The following is a 19,418-nucleotide window of genomic DNA, read 5'->3' on the forward strand; positions in this document are numbered from 1 at the left end:
CAAAATTGGCGGATAGAGCACTTAAAGCGCATATTAGCACGAGAGACTATATTTAATACACACATTTATTGTTGTGAAACTGTTTCGATTCAAAATTTTCCAATATTATAAATGTATAAATATTGGTAACCGATCGCTTTGTGTTTAAGTAATGCGATATCGCTTTATGAAAATATTTATAAATCCAATTGGTCTTCTTCTAGGCCACTTACTTACTTAGCCACGCCGTGCCAGAAGTTGCAAAATACATTGAAAAAAAATGTTTCAATGCAACTCCAATCTCGATGCTTTTTTCCATAATCAGAGTCTTCAACCCTATATATGGGCATGGATGTTAAAAAAAAATCGAACGATCCAGCCATGTCGTCGGCCGCTGCGCGGCGGACTCTAGCGGCAGCGAATTGCGCACCCGCGACACCACGACCGTTTACTGTAGACGACGTATATTTCTAGCCTAACTGCAAAGAATCGCTCGCGATCTTGTGTTCTCTCTTCGTTTGCGAATTTGCGAGTTTTTCTTCTATTGCAGAGCACGAATTGTTATTTGTTGATCACGAGTTGTGTGCAGTGCATCCTCGACTCCAACCAACGCAGCTAATCCCCATCGCCGCGAAAATGGTGAGCCAAGTAGAAATAATTACTCAGAGTGAGAGATGTAGAAGATTTGAGCCGAAAGAGAGAGACTTTTTCTGTCGGCGACCATGAGGGCTATGCCACATCATGTGCTCTTTTTTTCCTAGTGCGCTTTGTGACTCGAATTCTTCTTGACATTCTTATCAATTGTTATTGTCACGGCTTAATCCTTTTGTTATAAACCAATTCATTAAAGTATTAACGCTTTAAAATCGTAGCCGCACCTTTCTAACCTTAAAAAATGAATGGCCCCTTTTTCACATGTATGACACGCTGTATTTATAAAAATAACTCAATGGCGTTGGTTTGAGAGTCATGTGCACACATGATTCGAAACCTACTATTTATGAGTTGATCAATTATGTTATGACATTTGTTCAGTCCAATAGAAACAATGTTTTTTTTCTCAAACAGCAACCTCAAATCATTCTCCTCAAAGAGGGCACAGACTCTTCGCAAGGCAAGCCCCAACTCATTTCCAACATCAATGCTTGCCAATCGGTCGCTGAAGCAGTCAGAACGACTTTGGGCCCTCGTGGTATGGACAAATTGATCGTAGATCAAAATGGAAAAGGTACCATTTCCAACGACGGAGCAACTATTTTGAAGCTTCTTGACATCGTGCATCCAGCAGCTAAGACCCTTGTTGATATCGCAAAATCTCAAGATGCTGAGGTAAATGGGAATATAAAATGTCAATTGTTGAAACTAAAAGTTGCAAATTGCTTATAATCTATTATTTTAGATCGGTGATGGAACTACCAGTGTTGTTTTACTCACTGGAGAATTCTTGAAACAAATCAAACCATTTGTTGAAGAAGGAGTACATGCGAGAACAATGATTAAATCTATCAGGAAAGCTACTGATTTAGCCATTAGAAAAATTAATGAATTGAGCATCAAAATTGAAAAATCAGATCCTCAAAAAACACGAAGCACATTGGAAGAATGTGCATCCACAGCTTTAAACTCAAAGTTGATCCATCAACAAAAGAAATTCTTCAGCACAATGGTTGTTGATGCAGTCTTAATTTTGGATGAACTCTTACCATTGTCCATGATTGGTATGAAAAAGGTAAGATTGATCTTTGGACTTTTGACATCAAAAATTTGTTCAATTATCACACTTTACTACAATTGCAACTTATCATGTAGATTTCTGGAGGTGCTTTGGAAGACTCTATGTTAGTTGCCGGTGTTGCCTTTAAAAAAACGTTTTCCTATGCTGGATTTGAAATGCAGCCAAAAACATACTCTCCTTGCAAAATTGCTTTGTTGAACATCGAGTTGGAACTGAAGGCCGAACGTGACAACGCCGAAGTCCGAGTCGACAACGTCAAAGAGTACCAGAAAATCGTCGACGCAGAATGGCAAATTTTGTACGACAAACTCGAAAAAATCTACAAGAGCGGCGCCAACGTTGTTCTATCAAAATTGCCCATCGGAGATGTTGCCACTCAGTACTTCGCCGACAGAAACATGTTCTGCGCTGGTCGCGTCGTCGACGAAGATCTGAAGAGAACGATGAAGGCCTGCGGCGGTGCTGTCATCACCACGGCCAACGATATGAGCGAGAAAGTCTTGGGCCACTGCGAGCTCTTCGAAGAGAAGCAAATCGGTGGTGAACGTTTCAACTTCTTCACCGGCTGTCCCAACGCCAAGACCTGCACTTTCATCCTGAGAGGAGGTGCAGAGCAGTTTTTGGAAGAGACCGAGAGATCATTGCACGACGCTATCATGATCGTCAGGCGAATGATCAAGAACGACGCTGTCGTGGCCGGTGGCGGTGCCATCGAAATGGAACTTTCGAAAACTCTCCGCGATTACTCTCGCACCATCGCAGGCAAGGAACAGCTCATTATCGGAGCTATCGCTCGTGCCCTGGAAGTCATCCCAAGGTAAATTTCAACGCACAAGCACTTTACTAAAAATTGATAAAAAGAATAAATAATTAATTTTATAAATGTAATTTTCTAGACAATTGTGCGACAACGCTGGATTCGATGCCACGAACATCCTCAATAAACTTCGTCAAAAGCATCACGCCGGCAAGTGCTGGTACGGAGTCGACATCAACAACGAGGACATCGCCGACAACTGGGAGAGCTGCGTCTGGGAGCCCGCCGTAGTCAAGATCAACGCTCTGACCGCAGCCAGCGAGGCCACCTGCCTGATTTTGTCCGTCGACGAGACGATCAAAAGCCCCAAGAGCGGCGGCGGCGAGGCACCACAGATGCCCGGTCGCGGCATGGGTAGACCCATGTAAGCACAAAATAAAGAAGAAGAAGAAGAAGAAGAAGAAGAAGAAGATTGAAGAAGAAAGAGATGCTACTTAAAATCATCGTCATCACGTCATCATCGTTTACTGGAGAGAGAGTCCGTGACAGCAGATGGATCACCCTTTATTATACTTATATAATAATAATATATTTATGTTACAAAAATGAAATGCAAAGACTGGTTTTTGTGCAGAAGCATATTTTGTAAATAAATATATACCCACAGACAATTTTTACACGCAAACGCAATTCTCAAGCACTTCGTTCCAATTTAACGCATTTTATTATATAGAAAAAGATTGTGTTAAGAGATTAGTACCGCTAGACACCTAGTGTTTGATAACAAACAAAACAACAAAACGACGAACACCGCTGTTATGTATTTTTGTAAAAGCCAGCAGTCTCAGAATTATTATATTATTTACAAAAAAAAACAAACAAAATAAAAAAACAAAACCTAGCTTTAAGGGCAAAAAAAAGTGAAAAAAAAAATTTTGACTCGATCTCTTCAATCATTGAGACACACACATCCCATACATAACGATAATGATAATAATAGTAATTTTTGCGAAAAACGAAAGCTGTACCGGAGTGTGTTACAAGTACAACGCGCGGCGTGATAAATAGGTCGTTCGTCTGGGTCGTCTGGGTCGTCGCGAGCCATCAGCGAGTCGGCAATAAAGACTTGCCGATCCGGGGCGATCGCGAGACACCTGCATCGAGTGCGTAATAACACGTAACAATCGATCGAAAATCAATCATCGACGTCTGCCTGATTTGCTCTGCTCTTCTCTCTCTCTCTTTTTCCATATTATATACACATCCTTGTATCGCGCGCTCGCCGGTTTCGCGTTATTTTATCATGATGATTATTGGTCGGTTTTGGTAATACTCGGCGCATTTGGGAAATTCCAGAAAAAAAAAGAAGAAGAGACGAATCTTGCGGCGTGCGCCCATATAGAGAGTGAGTACGAGCGGTGAGAGATCGCGAGAGGAGGGCGAGATCCGTTGCGATTGGCGGCGGCGGCGGCGACGGGCCGACCGAAGGCGCCCTCTGAAATCGCCTCGCGTTAACTAACTAACTCGCACAACGCGAAAGTCGGAGTAGCGCAGCGAATCGCGCGTCCATGCCTCCGTATACGTGTAATACGCGAGTCAGTGTGTGCGTGCCGATACTATATATATACAGCGATATACTAGTATATACTGATTTCGCGCGGGTGTGTGTGCGTGTGTGCTGTGCTCCTCGCTCTGGCATTACAAGAGCCGCGCGAGAGACTCGACGCGGTCGCGCAGCGGATTCAGTACGCGCCGCGCTGCCTTGCCGGCCACACACAGAGAGCTTTTTCGAGGGGTGTTAAAGAACGACGACGTTCCGCGCCGAGCGGGGGGCAAAGCCGAGAGAGACTCCGATTTTTGCTCGATTCTTCGTCGCCGTCGCAAGTGTGTGCCGCGCGCGGACCGAACTTAATTTACTACGCGGAGCTGTTGTGTACACAGTGCGTAAAGAGCTCTGTCATCGTAAGAAGCTCTACGCGCGAGGCGTTTTTTTTTCTATTATCATTAATTTTTTTTTTCGATAAATCGCGCGTGTGCGGGAAGGAGAGAGCTTGCACGCGCGTACCTACGCATAAAAATAAGCAACGTACACGCGCGTGTATGCATGCCTGCTGCGATAGGACGTGATGGTGATGTGCAGTGCAGCAGCAGCAGCAGCAGCAGCCGCACGTATCAATGATAAAAAGCGAAAAATTGATGAACGTTTTCGAATAATAGGACGATGCAAGTGAAATAGAGGATTTGGTTCGCAACGTTACCCCGCTGAAAGGGCATTATAAGTGCATGTGCGTCGTCGTGTCGATCGTGTGTCGATCGTCGTCGTCGTCGTCGTCGTCGTCGTCGTCGTGTGGTGTCGTCGTAGCCGCGCGTTTCCCCCCCGCGCGAGTGCAGTGAGCAGTGCAGAACCCGCCTGCTGTAGTATATATACATATACAGTCAAAGAGAGAGAGAGAAAGAGACTGCACCGGATCTGCACTCAGCAGCAGCAGCGAAGAAATCGCTCGCAGTACTGCAGCGGTACAGATAGCGATCCTCCCCCGGTCTCTTCTCGATTTTCGCGCGCTGCGCAACTGCAGCTTTTGTTACATTTATAAATAATAATATAAATCGATGTAAAAATAAGTGCGTCGGTGCTCGTGCGGTGTGCGGCTCTTCGAGTGCAAAGAGACTGATCGAGAGACGAAATCGTGTTCTCAGCGCAGTCGGTTCAGCCAGTCAGTGTGTGTTTTATATATATATCTATAAAATATATCGGAGCGCGCGGCCGCGAGTCAGACAGACAGCTACGTCGCGCAGCGGAAAATTCCAAAGTTGGCGCGCTATCGCAAGCAGCAGCAGCAGCAGCAGCAACAGAAAGAGTCAAGTCCGTCGTCGTCGCGCTATAATACAACGCAGCAGCAGCAGCAGCAGCAGCAGATATAATACGCACACACACACACATTCGGACGACTTTGAGTTACATCGCAGAGTTGCTCGGCGCGCCGATCTGCCATACTCACATACACATGCATGAATTATATATACGTATATAAAGCAGATCTCTCTCTCTCTCCGTGAGCGAGTGAGTGTTTCGCATACCAGTAAAAGTGCTCCGTATATATAACTACTGCGTGTGTCAAGCCTCGCATGCTTATATACAAATACTCACGTATTACTACTACGCTGCTCTAACGTTATAGCAGTGTGTTTGCACTCGGACTGTGCGTGTGTGTGTCGGTGCGTGTGTGTAAGCGCGTCCACATAAATACATACATACGTACGTACGTACACGAGCTGTGCCTCGCTGTGCTCCGCTGCAGAGCAAAAGAGAGAGAAAGAGAATTCGCCTCGAGCACGCTACTATACGGAGGAGAGGAGAGGAGCGGCTAGTCCGTTTCTCTCTCTTTCGTTTTTTTTGCTCTCTCTCTCTCTGAAGACTGCGAGACCAGTAGTATCGTGCGTGTGTGCGCGTGGTGGATCGTGCATATATCCGTGTGTCCGTGTGCCTTATATATATATACATACATATAGCTCGGCCGCTGCCGCCGACGACGCTCCAATTTTTGCGCCGCGCGATAAGCGCAGCGAAACAAGCCGCGCGAGTGTTGCAAAGTGAGTGTGTATATATACGAGTCAGTGTTGTACGATTTCGGCACGAAGATAGGCCGAAGGCACGAGGAGGAGCAGCCGCCACAGCAGCAGCTGGAGTGGTGGCCGCCGCGACCTCACGACAACAGTAGCAGCAGCAGCAGCGGCAGTCCACCCTCCAACAGCGGCCTCACCATTGCCGCCCAAGCCATGGATTTCGAGACCGGACTGATGGATTCGGTCATACCGTTCGACTGCGACGGCGACTTCGGGCCGCAGCAGAGGGCCAGGTCGAACACGTGGCCCTGCCCGAGGCCCGACAGTTTCATCGAGCCCGGCCAGGTCGGGCCGCCGATCAAGGACGTCATGCCCGGCGAGGCCGGGGCTCAGGCCGGTGCTCAAGCCGGAGCCACGGGACCGCTCACCCCCGGTGGCAGTGTCGCCGGTGGTGCTTCGGCCGCCTCCGCCGCCGCCGCCGGTCCATCCGGTCTCATACCGATCAAGAAGAACAGCTCGCGTCGCAACGCCTGGGGCAATCTCAGCTACGCCGATCTCATAACGCAGGCGATCAGCTCGGCGCCGGACAAGCGCCTGACCCTGTCGCAGATCTACGAGTGGATGGTGCAGAACGTGGCCTACTTCAAGGACAAGGGCGACAGCAACAGCAGCGCCGGCTGGAAGGTAAGTCGAGGACTTTCTGTTTTTCTTTCGTGACATCTGTCTCTTTCTGGTACTCCTCGTCTTAAATATTATTATCTCGCCGCAGCGGCGGCACATGTAAATATAAACACGCGCTCGTATACTCGTCGTAGTGTAATACGCGCTACGTTGTCCCTCTCTCCCCCGCCGATACCACGCTTAGTTCGTATACGTACGTAGAGTATATATAACATAATACAGTGCGCGAGTGCGAGGCGAGCGCGCGAAAACTGCACTGGCTACGCTGTGTACTGCTACACGTGCTTTTCGTGGCGCACGTGTCATTGTTGTTGTTTTTGTTGTTGTTATTACACTGCTACCACTACTATTACTACTACGACTACTATATACACTGCTGCCTCTCGCGTTGCTATTGTCGGCGAGCACTTGTCACGAGCGGTGCGGCATTGTCATTCGGTGGCACTCTGCAGTGCGTTGCGTAGTAGTAGCAATAGTTTGACTCGATCGCGCGACGCGCATCATTTCCTTTATTACAATTTCCGCGCTGAACTGCGCACGTCGTAGTAGTCCGATATGTAGCAGCGTCATATATACAGGCTCTGATCTCTGCTCTGCTTTTTCTCTCTCGCTCTGTCTATCCTTCGTGTAACGATAGACAGTATGGCGCGAGCGTGTAGCTATACATGGAGGTCAGGTGTCAAAGGCCCACTATACGCAGCTCTCGATTGTAATGGCAAAGAGTTGCTGGCCCACTTTGAGAGCCGACTCGAACTGCATACACGGCTTTTTCTCTCTCTCTCTCTACGCGAACTACATCGGTTATGTACAGTTAGAAATTGTCGGGCCAACGTCAAAACATTAGCATAATGTAACGACGCTGCAATACCGCGAGTCGAAAAAGAAAGCGCGCGCGGTTGACACTTTTTGACATCTAATACAGCGTAACGCAACGTAAGCGTCGTATATAAAATACGCGCGTGTTTTTTGGAGCCTCGGGTACAAGCTGAGGCAAGGCAGCTGGGCAACGAATGAGAACCTCGTTGGTCGTTGCGAGGAAAGAGAGAAGCAGAGAGAGAGAGAGAGACGACGCGCGCGACCAACGCACAGCGGCGGCGGGATAAATAATAAAATGTAAAATTTGGCGGGCGCGAAGATGCATCCGAGCAGCAGCAGCAGCAGCAAACGAAGAAGAAGAGGAGGCAAAAGACGACGAGGCCTGCGGTATTCCGATACCATAACGCATCGACCTCACAAAATATTATGAAATTCGACGCTCGCAGCCTCGATGAAACCCAAATCGCGCGCGGCCTGGTGTATATTAGTATATAGCGTGGAGCAGCGGAGTCGCCGCCGCCGCCGCCGCCGCGTGAGCCAAACAGAGAGCGAGAGAGAGAGAGACTGCACTAACTGGCCGGTAACTCAACTCACACACGTACACGAACGAACGAATACAAACACGCACACGCTTTAGCTGCCGCTGCTGCTATACACAGCTCTCGGCAATTTCGTCGCTGGAATGCAGTAAGATCAGGCCTCGGCGCTGCTGCTCCTTTCTCCTAGGACTTTTTCGCGGACTTTGGCGCGCGACGGCGGCGGCGGCGGCGTTGGTAGGCAGGCAGGCACAGCACAAGGCCGTGCCGTGCGCCGCGCCGCGTGCTGCATGCTATACAGTAGGATACTACTACACTCGGCAATGGCACAAACTCTCGCAAGAGAGCTCCGTTATAGATTCCTGCCGATCTGTGCTGCAGAAAATATAAGGCGAAGGAAGCAGCAGAGTATATAATATATATATTATATATATACAAGTAAGCCTGCAGTGCGCGCCAATTGCAACGCGGCCTCCTTTTTTCCTCTTTCTTCGCAACACGGCTCTCGCTGCTCCGATGTGTTGCGATTATAAGAGAGTCTCCGCGACGTTAATGAAAGGCCAGCGATCGATCGTCGGAACGTACCGTCCCTCCCGCGAATACACATTCATATACTTTTTGTACGTACCACCGATGATGCTATTCTATTCTGTTCTCTCTGTATACAAGCATATATAAAAAAAAAAAAAAAGCTCCACGCGATGACACTGCTAAAAAGATGCTAAGAAGTGGGCTCGCGCCCGTGCCTATGCACTATTATATAGGAGGGCTAACGACCTCTTTCTTGCTCTGTCTCTCGGCATACTATTTACGATTTTATATTATTATTATCGTTATTATACGCCAGCCTTTGCGGGGCAATTTTATGACCACTACGGTGGCGGCGGGATATCGTCGTCGAGGAGGTGCAGCAGCAGCTTTTAATAGTAAGGCGATCGCAGGCGCTGGCGTATATATACTATATGCATTATAATATGCACGTGGCATTTGGCGCGCTTATACGTGTGCGCTTCGAGGCAGCCGCAGCCGCAGCAGCAACAGGTCCCTCCTCCCTTTTCTGCTAGCGGCAGCGTGACTCTCTCGCGCACACACACATACGTATACACACGTATATACCGAGCTCCTTCGCCCCCTTGGCTTGGCTCCCGCGTTCCGTTGTCGCTGCGCCGATGCCGCCGCTGCTACGTTTTCTCGTTTTACTATAAAACACTGCAGCCAAGCGGTATTTCGTATACCAAGATCTATATGACTTCAATGTCTTGCTTGTATATATATGTAGGAAAATCGCGGAAAGCTCGAAATCAACAACTTCAGTTCCGTCTCTATTAGAAAGACGCATTATTTTCGCGCGACAAAGATCGACTCAGACTCGAGACTCGACTCGACGTTACATAGAGATGCGCGTCGCAGTTCGAAAGCTACGTCGCGATCGTCGTCGAGTCTTAATAATAGCTCTCGACGCGTAATAGCAGCGGTAGCAAGTATATAACATTGCGACTTGCAGCTTACAGCTTGTGCGAGCTTGTGTGCAACGAGGAAAGTCCGAGACTGCGGCGCCGCAGTCGTAGTAGCACAATATATTCGTGTATACACCGAAGTAGAGTTAAAAATATACGAATGCGAGACGCAGTGCGCTGCAGTCTCGCATATATATTATGATGCGCGAGTTAGCTAAGCGCGCGAAAACGAACTACGACGAGGTCCGGTCGCGTACCAAAGCGGAGTTAGTTTGTACTTAAGTGCGCAGCGAAGGAGCCTAGCGCGTGCACAAATGTGTGTGTGTGTGTGCAAGTGTCCCAGAGCGAGTCTCGGCTTTCCTCTCTGTGGCATCTAACTAACACAAGCTCGCTCGACTTGTGCAGACTTTTATCGTCGCACATGTGTGTATATATATATGCGTTCGAGAGCTCTATATAGTATAACTGCAGCTCGAGGTTGGCGTTGGCGCGAGTATAAGCAGCAGCAGCGGGCACACGTGATCTCTTTCAGAACGATCGGTGTGTGCGTGCGTTGCAATGCAAAAAGAACATACACGTATTATATAGTAGTTTAGAGTCGGAGCTCGCTGCGATCGAGCTCTCTCGGTTATATAGTCGTCGGTTATACGCTCGCACAACGCAGACTGCACAAATGCATGCATAAAACACGTACGTGTGTGTGTGTGTGTGCGTGTGCGAGCACACGAGCGCATGTATATATCGTTACTTGCTATATACTGTATAGCGTTTTACACACATGCCTCCTATATATATAATATACTATATATACTACTGCGTAGTAAGCCCGAGCCGACCAATCGGCGTTAGGGGCGCGACGATAGCCGCCGCCGTCGCCGCCGCACTTCGCAACAGCAGTTCGAGTTCGGAGTAAAGTATATATTACGAGAGTGTGTTCCCCCTCGCGTCCCCTCGCGTGCTTGCTACTCTTCGTCGTCGTCTCGTTTTGCGCCGAGCACACACCTACGTTATACTATAATAACACGCTATAGCTGCTGACCAACGAAAAATCGCGTCGTCGGTGTGCGTATATGCCTACTCGCTGTATACGTACTTTACTCTTTGCACTTCTTTTTTTTTTCTTTTTCGCCGTCGTCCACTACTACTACTATATATACTGTTGCTGCTGCTGCTGCTGCATCGCCATGCATGCACGCATGCCTGCGCGCGTATGCACCTTGACGGGCAAGCGAGCAACGGCGGCGCATAAACATCATACTCTTTTCTCGCTCTCTCGGCGTTTCGGAGCGCGAGCAGTGCAGCTCGTTTATATACATACGCGTTCGCTTCCGATGTATATATTCTCGCCAAACACATTATTATCAAAAAAAAAAAAAAAAAAAATTAAGAGATTAAAAGTTCGAGAGAGAGAGAGAGAGAGAGAGAGAGAGAGGAGAGCAGAGCTGAGAGCCACGTCAGGCACACACGCTGCTGCTGCTCCTCGCGCGCTCCAATAATCAAAGCATCGATAATATGCGCGCCTGAAATATCGTCTCGCTGTAATAATAACGATAAGCGCACGCATCCGCCCGCGGTAGCAGTTTTTGCGTTACGTTACGCGTGTGTCGATACTCGTAAGACGCAGCGCGCAGCTCTTTATTATAACTGCATCATCGGTGACTCGCTGCGCGGCACGATAACCCCGCTTCGTTCTGCCTGCTGCTGCTGTCACTTTTCAGCGCACAGGCGATCACACGCGACATTTAAGTTTATAATGCACTCACGCATTAACCGACGCGTCTTGTGTGTCTGCGCACGATTAGTCGGTGTAATATAGATATTATGTGTGTGTGTGTGCCTCTGCACAAATGCGCGACGACCGACTGCGACTCGCGAGAGAGAGAGAGAGAATTGCGTAACTTAGAGGCACACAATTGCAGCATGTACGAGGTAATAATGATCAGCCGCGTCGCGTATATTACTCGATCGATTTCGAAGCTCTCGTCGCCCCGATATTATTATCATTATATATCGTTACGATCGTTATTATTATTATTATTACGATAGAACGTATACACGACACGTGGCGGTTCACGGATATACACGACGATGCACGTGCTCTCCTCTCTCTCTATCTCTCGTCTCTCTCTCTCTCGTTTGCGCACTATAATCCGCGAGCGAGACCGCAACGCGGAACCTCGCGGCAGCATCGTGTGCCAGCAGCTCCGTAATCGAGATAGCGCGTATACGTACGCGTTATATACACACACACACACCTATATGTATATAAGCTGCGAGATCGTGTGTACGCACATGCAGCAGGCAGGCACAAGCTATATAATAATAAAAGGTGCGTACTTCGTGTGTCTGTGTCTGTGTATTATTTATGCGACCTTGGCCTTGTGCTCTACGCCAGTTACTACTACTACTACTACTACTGCTGCTGCTCTCTGCGTGTTATAACTTTATATATATGTAGTATGAGCAGGCTCTGATTGTCTGCTGTACGCTGTTCAAGCTCGCATCTGGCCTTGGACTCATGCTGCTGCTGATACACCTCTCCTCCTCCCACGCACTAGCAGACTTGGTCAGTAGCAGCAGCAGCAGAACTCCGAAGCGTTAATTACGTAAATGAAGTTGGCGCGGGCTTCTTTTGTCTGTTTCGCTCGCGACGCGCCGACTAAAGCAGCGAAATTTATCTATAGCTACGCTTACACACGTACAATAGAAAATCGAAGTCATCGCGCATTACTCCATTGTGCGCGCGATATATTATATTAGGTATAATATATATATATATATAGAGCTCCCGCAGAGAACGCGCGGCAGAGATAACCCGTAATGTGCGTACGGAGGCTCGACCGTCGACACTCGCCTCGTCGATTTTCAAAATATTATTCCCAAAAAAAAAAAAAATAACTTTTTTCGAGGTCGCTATATCGCTTTATATAAGCTTTTGTTACACACACACACACACACACACACACACACATACGCAAGTTCGTCGAATCGCGCATATCAGCTTATATAGCGCGCGTAGCAGCTAGCCACCACACTTCGCTGGCCTATTTATTGCGCGCGTATATATACGCACACGCCTCTGCGCGATCATCTTTTTCCTATATACACACATCGTCAGACATTAACTCATCGACACGTATATATGTATAATATTAGTTCTCGTACTATGGTATATAGTAACGTCGATATCTCGGCGGGCCAAAATAAAAACGAGAGTGTGCTTAATAATGTATAGAGGCTATCCTATACGTGACATCAACAATCACGTGAGAGACTCGCACCGAGAATTAGGATAACAAACATTGGCGATGTGTATCATCGATGCGCGCGCGCGGGGACATCATCTCTCGCGCTAGCTCTCGCAGGGCAGCAGCAGCACTTTACGCTGTCACTACTACCACTACGCGTCGATACATTATACGATATACGATATAATTTGTATTTGAGAATTACGGTCGCCCGTCGGCGGTGGCCGAGCATATGTCGCGACGAAAAAATATGGACTGTGTGTATATATGGGCCAATAATTGCACGTGTATTAAATTTACTCGGAAAAAAAAAATGCATCTCATGAAATGCCCGTACGTCTATATCGATCAATCTGACTATCTTCGTGCGTCGAGTGTAGTAGGCCCACGCGTGGCTGCTGTAGCTACTATCTGCTACTTTACTGCGTAACGTTATACAACCGGGCCGAGAAATCGATAAATATAGAACGACGACGACGACGAGGCAGCAGCGGCAGCGGCAACTTCTCGTTTTATGCGCGAGCGAAGCTGTATCTATCTCCTATAGCATTATGTATAGAACTCCAACAATTCCCAGCTTTCAAGCGCCAATCGAGTTTTACGCATACTAGAAATTCAGCCCGAAATTACTTTACTTCTTCTTTCTCTCTGATTTTCTGAAGTTCGAACTTCGAAATTTATATATATACACGTGTGTTGCCCCATGGATACGAATATATATTTATATTATAATCGTACGATTTAAAGCCCATAATATCGTAGCTTACACACACGCACCCGTGGAATTCCCACGTGTCACCTCCAGCAGCTTCGATTACTGCGACTTTTTTTTTTTTGTTTACCGCGAGTGACACAGGCTAATTCCTATCGATCTATCTACTTTGCGTTCCTTCCCTTTTTTCATTTCTTTTCCCTCTGTGTATTTCTTTTACTTTTTTGGAGCACTAGCTTCTTTCTCTCTATTGCCTCTACTCTGTATGGAAATGCGTCTCGAGCGGGCCAACGACGTTTGGCAAAAGACGGAGTCCGTCCCATATCTCTCTCTCTCTCTCTCTCCTTGCTTATACTTATTATGAATCAATCAGTTTTGCCCGGAGTCGCGAGTGTGCATCATTCTCCGTTGCGGGATTTTCCCCTGTATGCAAAAAAAACAACAAAAGTAATACATCGGCGACTACGACGACGACGGAGGCGTCGGTAAGAAATATTGTGTATCGTCTTCATATCTCATCTTCGCGGCGCGGCGCGAGCGAACGAGTTTGTTTTGTTGTTGAATTGCGCACACGACGCATACACGTGTTATATACTGGCTGCAACGCTCGTCCCTGATACAATCACAATGCGGAGTATCAAGAAAAAGTTCTATTTGCCTAAAATTTCCCTCTGCCTGCGCTTTTTTATGAAAAAAAAGGAGTATACTAGATACAGGGATAGAAAAGACGATCGATGATGCTAGCAGTGTAGCAAAACCTCGACCTTTGTCAAATGACGACGACGACGACGACAAGCGAGACTCGTTTGCAATTCCGTTTGTGTTGCGCACATGAGTTCGCTACTGCTACTGCTACATGCAGCGCGCACACACACACACACACAATGTCGCGCGCGTTGCACCATATTTCTCCTTCTCTCTCTCTCTCTCTCTCTCTCTCTCTCTCTGCCGTCGTCGATTTTTTTTTCTTTTTTTTTCTTTTTACTTTTTTCATGGCTATTTCCGCATACTGCGTCGCGCGCGGCGTACGCGTTGCGTCGATGCTGCTGCAACAAAACGCATTTCTCGTTTCTCGCTGCGGCTTACTTACTTACTATACTGGCGCGACGGCAGCAGCAGCAGCAGCGGCGAGCGAGCGACGACATTCCTGCGCGCGATCGGCAAAACGAGACACACGCCGTAAAACACACGCGCATATGGGTAGAGGTAGGTAGGTAGTAGATATACATGCAAGAAACTCGAACACGTGTACGGCACAGGTATGTATACATGAAAAACGGAAGAGCGAGGAATATAACGCGTGCGTACGAGCTCGCGCATTATAAAAGGAGCTCTCTCACTCTTACTCGTCGATTTTGCATACGTGTGTTTTAATAATCGCTCGGGGTGATCGCAACGCAACGCGAGATATATATCTATACATTAAGACGAACTTTGACCGCTACGCGCTCGAACGAGTTTATATTATGATAATCATATTTTCAAGAATATATATAAGACCCGCTGCCGTCGCTGCTCGCGATTCCATATGCACGCGCGCGCGCGTGCGGGACAGTCGGCGGCTCATTTAAACGATCGGATTTATTGAGTTCTATATGATATTATATAGGCGCGCGCGTGTGTATATCTATGTCGCAACCGCAACGCAGATAAAAAAAAAGAAGAGAAATACGCACAAATGTGTGGTACATTAACTCGAGAGAGAGAGAGAGAGGCTTGCGAAACTCTTGAGAGCTGCTGCTGTTACTACTACTACGAGTTGCCGCTGAGGAGGATAAAGTCGCCAGTAAAAAATCCGATAAGACGCGTGTGGCGTTTCTGTAGTTAATACACACACACACACTTGTATATGTATTAAGTACAGTATATAGTAAGAGGAAAAACGATCGCTACGCGGCCACAGTCGTAAAAAAATGTGCGAACGAGAATCGTCATATTTATAATATACAGGCGCTGCGCGGCGTGTGTGTGCTGCGCTGCGCTGATGCACGAATAATATTATACTCGTTATCAGCTGCTTCTGCTGCTGCTGATGTTGCTGTTGCTGCTGCTGTTGCTGCTGCGCGGGGTTATCGCTCGCTTTGCTCTCTCTCTCTCTCTCTCCCGACGTAGCAGCAGCAACGCAACCGACGACGACGACGATCGAGCGAGCTTTATAGGCGACTGCGACGATCGTTTCGTTCGTTCGTCAACGCAGCAGCCTCTCCGTCAATTGACACGACTCGTCCTCGTTATAATAATAATAATAATAATAATAATAATAATAATAATAATAATGATAATAATGTACGAAAGCTCGAACATGCGTACCTGTATAAGTATCGTATTATCGTATTATTATACGCATGCTACGTGTGTATCGTATGATTTTATTATTATGCCTCGCTCGAGCTTAGCAGCTGATAATTTATTTATATAAGTGTAATATTAATTTCGCGGTAAGAAGTGGGTGTGTTTATTATGGCTATGAGTATGTACACGTATATATTATATATATAGGTGCAACGAGTATAAGAACTCGTGTCGTTGGCTGAAATCTCTCACTGTATAGTAGTAGTAGTAGTAGTAGTAGTAGTGGTAACGTTTATACATCTCAGCTTGCAAATGCGACGAGAGTGAATGACTCGAGAGAGAGAGAGAGAGAGAGAGAGAGAGAGAGTTCAATTAGCCCATGCCACACGATCGTGCATAACTCTCTCTCTCGTATAGCAGCAGCTCGAGCTCAAGCAGCGGCTCAGAGCTGCTCGTAGAGAATGCGTATAACTTGACATTATATACAATTATTATATTATTATATATGCGAGTCGAGTAGTGCGACTTTGCTATAATAATATTGCAGCTTCTCGTATCACGCATACGCGTGTATCAAGACCCACCCCATTCACGGATACTTGCGTATAATATTTTCTAACTTATATAGGTACGTGGGTGCGTGTGTATTTGTCGCGACGGGCCACTTGTTGCTTGCTCGTCGAAAGCCGTGCCACGGAGTGCACTCCGAGCAGAGTCCCCGCGCGGCCTCGTGTGGTCGTTCGCGCGCCTGCGCCTATCTCGGATATGCTCCGTATATATATATATGCATATACGGAGCATTATATTATAATATGTAGGAGCAGCAGCTAATTGATAACGCACGCAGCAGCGGTACAGTACGATACACGCATAGCTCGCTGCAAAGTTGGCATTATATCGAGTATAGTCGTGCAGCTATAATATACTAGCTGGCGCAAAAGTTAAAGCGTTATAGGTGTCGACAACGACGACGTGCCGCGACGGAATCGAGAGAGGCACACGTTATAGCGCCTCAACAACGCGCGTTGACTGTGTGTGTGTGTGTGTGTCAAAAGCCGAATGAGAGCCACTGCAGAGCAGGCAAGTGTTGCTACTGCTGCTCAAACACACACACACACACACACACACACACACATGCGTCCGTCGAGACTGCACCAGTGTGTGCAGCGCACACGATTGCCAATACGTATATATATATATAATATACATAAGACGCGCACTTGCGAGCGAGCGTGTGGCACACTACAGCGGACGAGCACACGACGTCGTGAGTGAATATTACGGCGCGGCATTCCGATGCCCGCCAACCGCCACCGCTACTGCGCTTTTGCGAACGCGCGCGCGCTATAAGCTCGGCGCTGCACACACGCACACACACACAGCCTGTATCATTAAGCGCTCCGATTTTTTTTCTTTCGCTCTGTCTCTCTCTTTCTCTCTCTCTCTCGTATCCATTTTTTCCCTCCTCTTTGAATTTTCATTAAAAGTCACGCTCTCTCTCTCTCTCGTGTGTGTTTGTGTATGTATGTGCGCGCGTAAAGCGAGCTCGACGATAAGAAGAACGAGTCAAACCTGCTGCTGGCCGAGGCGCGACAACGACTGGCTTCTCCTCCTCCTCTTCCTCCTCTTGCTCTCGCTCTCTTACACCGATCGGCCAGAGACGAGAGAGAGAGAGAGAAAGAACACGACTGAAAAAAATTACTTTTTTTTTCATCTACATATTCGCATATTACGTATATAACGTTATAGGCGTTTGGAGCGATCAGCGTATAGCGAGAGCTGCTGCGGTGTAGTGGGTATAATGGCAAGTAAGGCGCGCCGCGATCGCAGCAGCTAACAACTATCGGGGGCTATGTATAAATATATTAATTATATATGCAAGCGCGAGCGGCGAACGACGTTTCCGATGCGCGTCGAAACGCGTGTCTATTCGTCGCTATTGCGTCTGTAATATGCATATAATAGGCGCCGCGTGCGAGGCTAGAACTCCTCGTTTGTGTGCGGTAGCAAGCGGCAAGTGCAAAAGTGCAAGAGCCGCGACATTGCCCACCGACACCGCAGTCCGACGTCGTAGTCGCTCGCAGTCGATTAACAGGTTGCAATATATAAGTAGTAGTAGCTCGTGAAAAAGTCTCGAGCGAGAATATAATGTATTCGTAAGTGTGCGACGATATCGTATAGCCCGCAGCCAGCTGGGCTCGATCCAACTACGCTTATACAATACTATTATATACGCGCGTACACTGCGAGCTGCGACTGCGACTGCTGCTGTTGCACTTATCGCTGCGACGAAAGAGAAGCTCGAGAGAGAGATAAATCGCAGTTATAACGTATTACACATATGTAGGCGCGTCGATCGCCTGTGTGTCGCAGCAGCAGCAGCAGCTCGTCGTCGCGTCGAATCTCGCTCGATTCGCGACGAAGCGCGATCGAAAATCACGGCGTAAATTATTAAGCTCGAACTGCACGCGCGCTACAGTTGCAATCGGCATTTTCGTTATATATACAATATGTGTATAGATGGTTGCGCAGCTTATACGTGCCTGCCTCGTCGATTGCCCGATATATCCTCTGCACGAGACGGATCGGCAATGAAAAGCGATCGTTATAAATCCGTACTGCGACGCGTGCTCGTGCCGCGCGTGTATATATATAATCTATATGGACTTGAGTCCGTTTCGCGAAAAGCGTGGAGAGGCAAAACGACTCGAGTACATATTTTTTGCTCCGCATCATCGCTACGATGCGCCTTTCAATTTCATAAGTACATATGTTCTAAAGCTACCTGAAAGTAGCTTAAAACATCATAAGTTCAAACCTCAACTCGTGCGCGTCTAGTTATAGGCTGGCACAATCAACTTCAAACTAGTTTTTCTCGAAAATACGAAAAATGGACTCGAGTCGTTATGCCTGTCCACCACAGATATATTATAAACGATGATCGTGCTGCGTCACTCTCTCTCTCTCTCTCTTTGCGTCCGATTCGAGGCGACGAGCAGCGAGCTTCATATATATGCGATCTTGGCTCGTCTCTCTTATAAATAACATTATAAGCTCTCGGCCATCATCGTCGCTCAGCAGCAGCAGCAGCAGCAACAGATCGTTGTATATATGTGCCGCGCGAATTCGCGCATATAGTCCAGCAGCAGCAGCAGCAGCAGGCGATCATCCACCGCAGCGATGATCAATGTTGGTCGATAAGATAATATTTAAGCTCGCTCGACCGATCCGCGTGTGTGTCCTCTGCTGCTGCCGCTGCAAAAGTAGATAAGCGATCTATCGCACTCGGCTCGACGCGCGGTTTATATAGTCGAGCTGAGAGATGCGCGCCAAAGGCTAAGAGGCACGTAATGTATAATTACATCGCGCGGCGAGTGGCAGCAAACGTGTGTGCTGGCCGAGAAAACGACAGCAGCATGGCACACACGCGACACGTACGTACACGTATTATACTCGCGGATAGGAAAAAGCCTCGAGCATCGAAATAGCGTGGTTTATAGGTATGGAGGAGCAGCCAAAGCCAGTTTTCCTCGTTTTCCTCGTTTTCATGCCGCTTGCGCGAACGAGAGAGAGAGAGAGAGAACTGCATAATATAGAGCGAGAACGAGGCGATTATGTGTGTGCGTGTGTGTAGCTAGCTC

General features: G+C 47.6%; 2 protein-coding genes across 4 annotated transcripts in view; both read left to right on the forward strand.

Annotated features, from left to right (window-relative positions):
* The first annotated feature begins 425 nt into the window (after positions 1-425).
* LOC106656511 (T-complex protein 1 subunit eta) lies at positions 426-3,378 on the forward strand. Its single transcript, XM_014377519.2, has 5 exons — positions 426-618; positions 1,048-1,308; positions 1,379-1,708; positions 1,789-2,531; positions 2,611-3,378. The coding sequence occupies exons 1-5, from the start codon at positions 616-618 to the stop codon at positions 2,897-2,899; spliced, it is 1,626 nt and encodes a 541-aa protein (XP_014233005.1). The 5' UTR covers positions 426-615; the 3' UTR covers positions 2,900-3,378.
* An 852-nt stretch (positions 3,379-4,230) lies between these two features.
* Positions 4,231-19,418, forward strand: part of LOC106656552 (forkhead box protein O) — a 38,486-nt gene continuing 23,298 nt past the window's right edge. For all 3 annotated transcript variants that reach the window (XR_002763602.1, XR_002763603.1, XM_023462129.1), the window contains exon 1: positions 4,231-6,719. Coding sequence is in view for 1 of the 3 variants with exons in the window: in XM_023462129.1 (XP_023317897.1) it covers positions 6,249-6,719 (471 nt within the window). In the remaining 2 variants the exon portion in view is untranslated. The remainder of the gene's footprint in view (positions 6,720-19,418) is intronic.

Source organism: Trichogramma pretiosum, unplaced genomic scaffold, assembly GCF_000599845.2.
Source record: "Trichogramma pretiosum strain Unisexual culture from Peru unplaced genomic scaffold, Tpre_2.0 scaffold20, whole genome shotgun sequence".
NCBI classification, from domain to species: domain Eukaryota; kingdom Metazoa; phylum Arthropoda; class Insecta; order Hymenoptera; family Trichogrammatidae; genus Trichogramma; species Trichogramma pretiosum.

Bases quoted from the DNA above. Each gene is read 5' to 3' on its own strand.
- LOC106656511 (XM_014377519.2), top strand. The intron at 1,309-1,378 runs GTAAATGGGAAT...CTATTATTTTAG, and splicing joins CAAAATCTCAAGATGCTGAG to ATCGGTGATGGAACTACCAG. The intron at 2,532-2,610 runs GTAAATTTCAAC...GTAATTTTCTAG, and splicing joins GCCCTGGAAGTCATCCCAAG to ACAATTGTGCGACAACGCTG.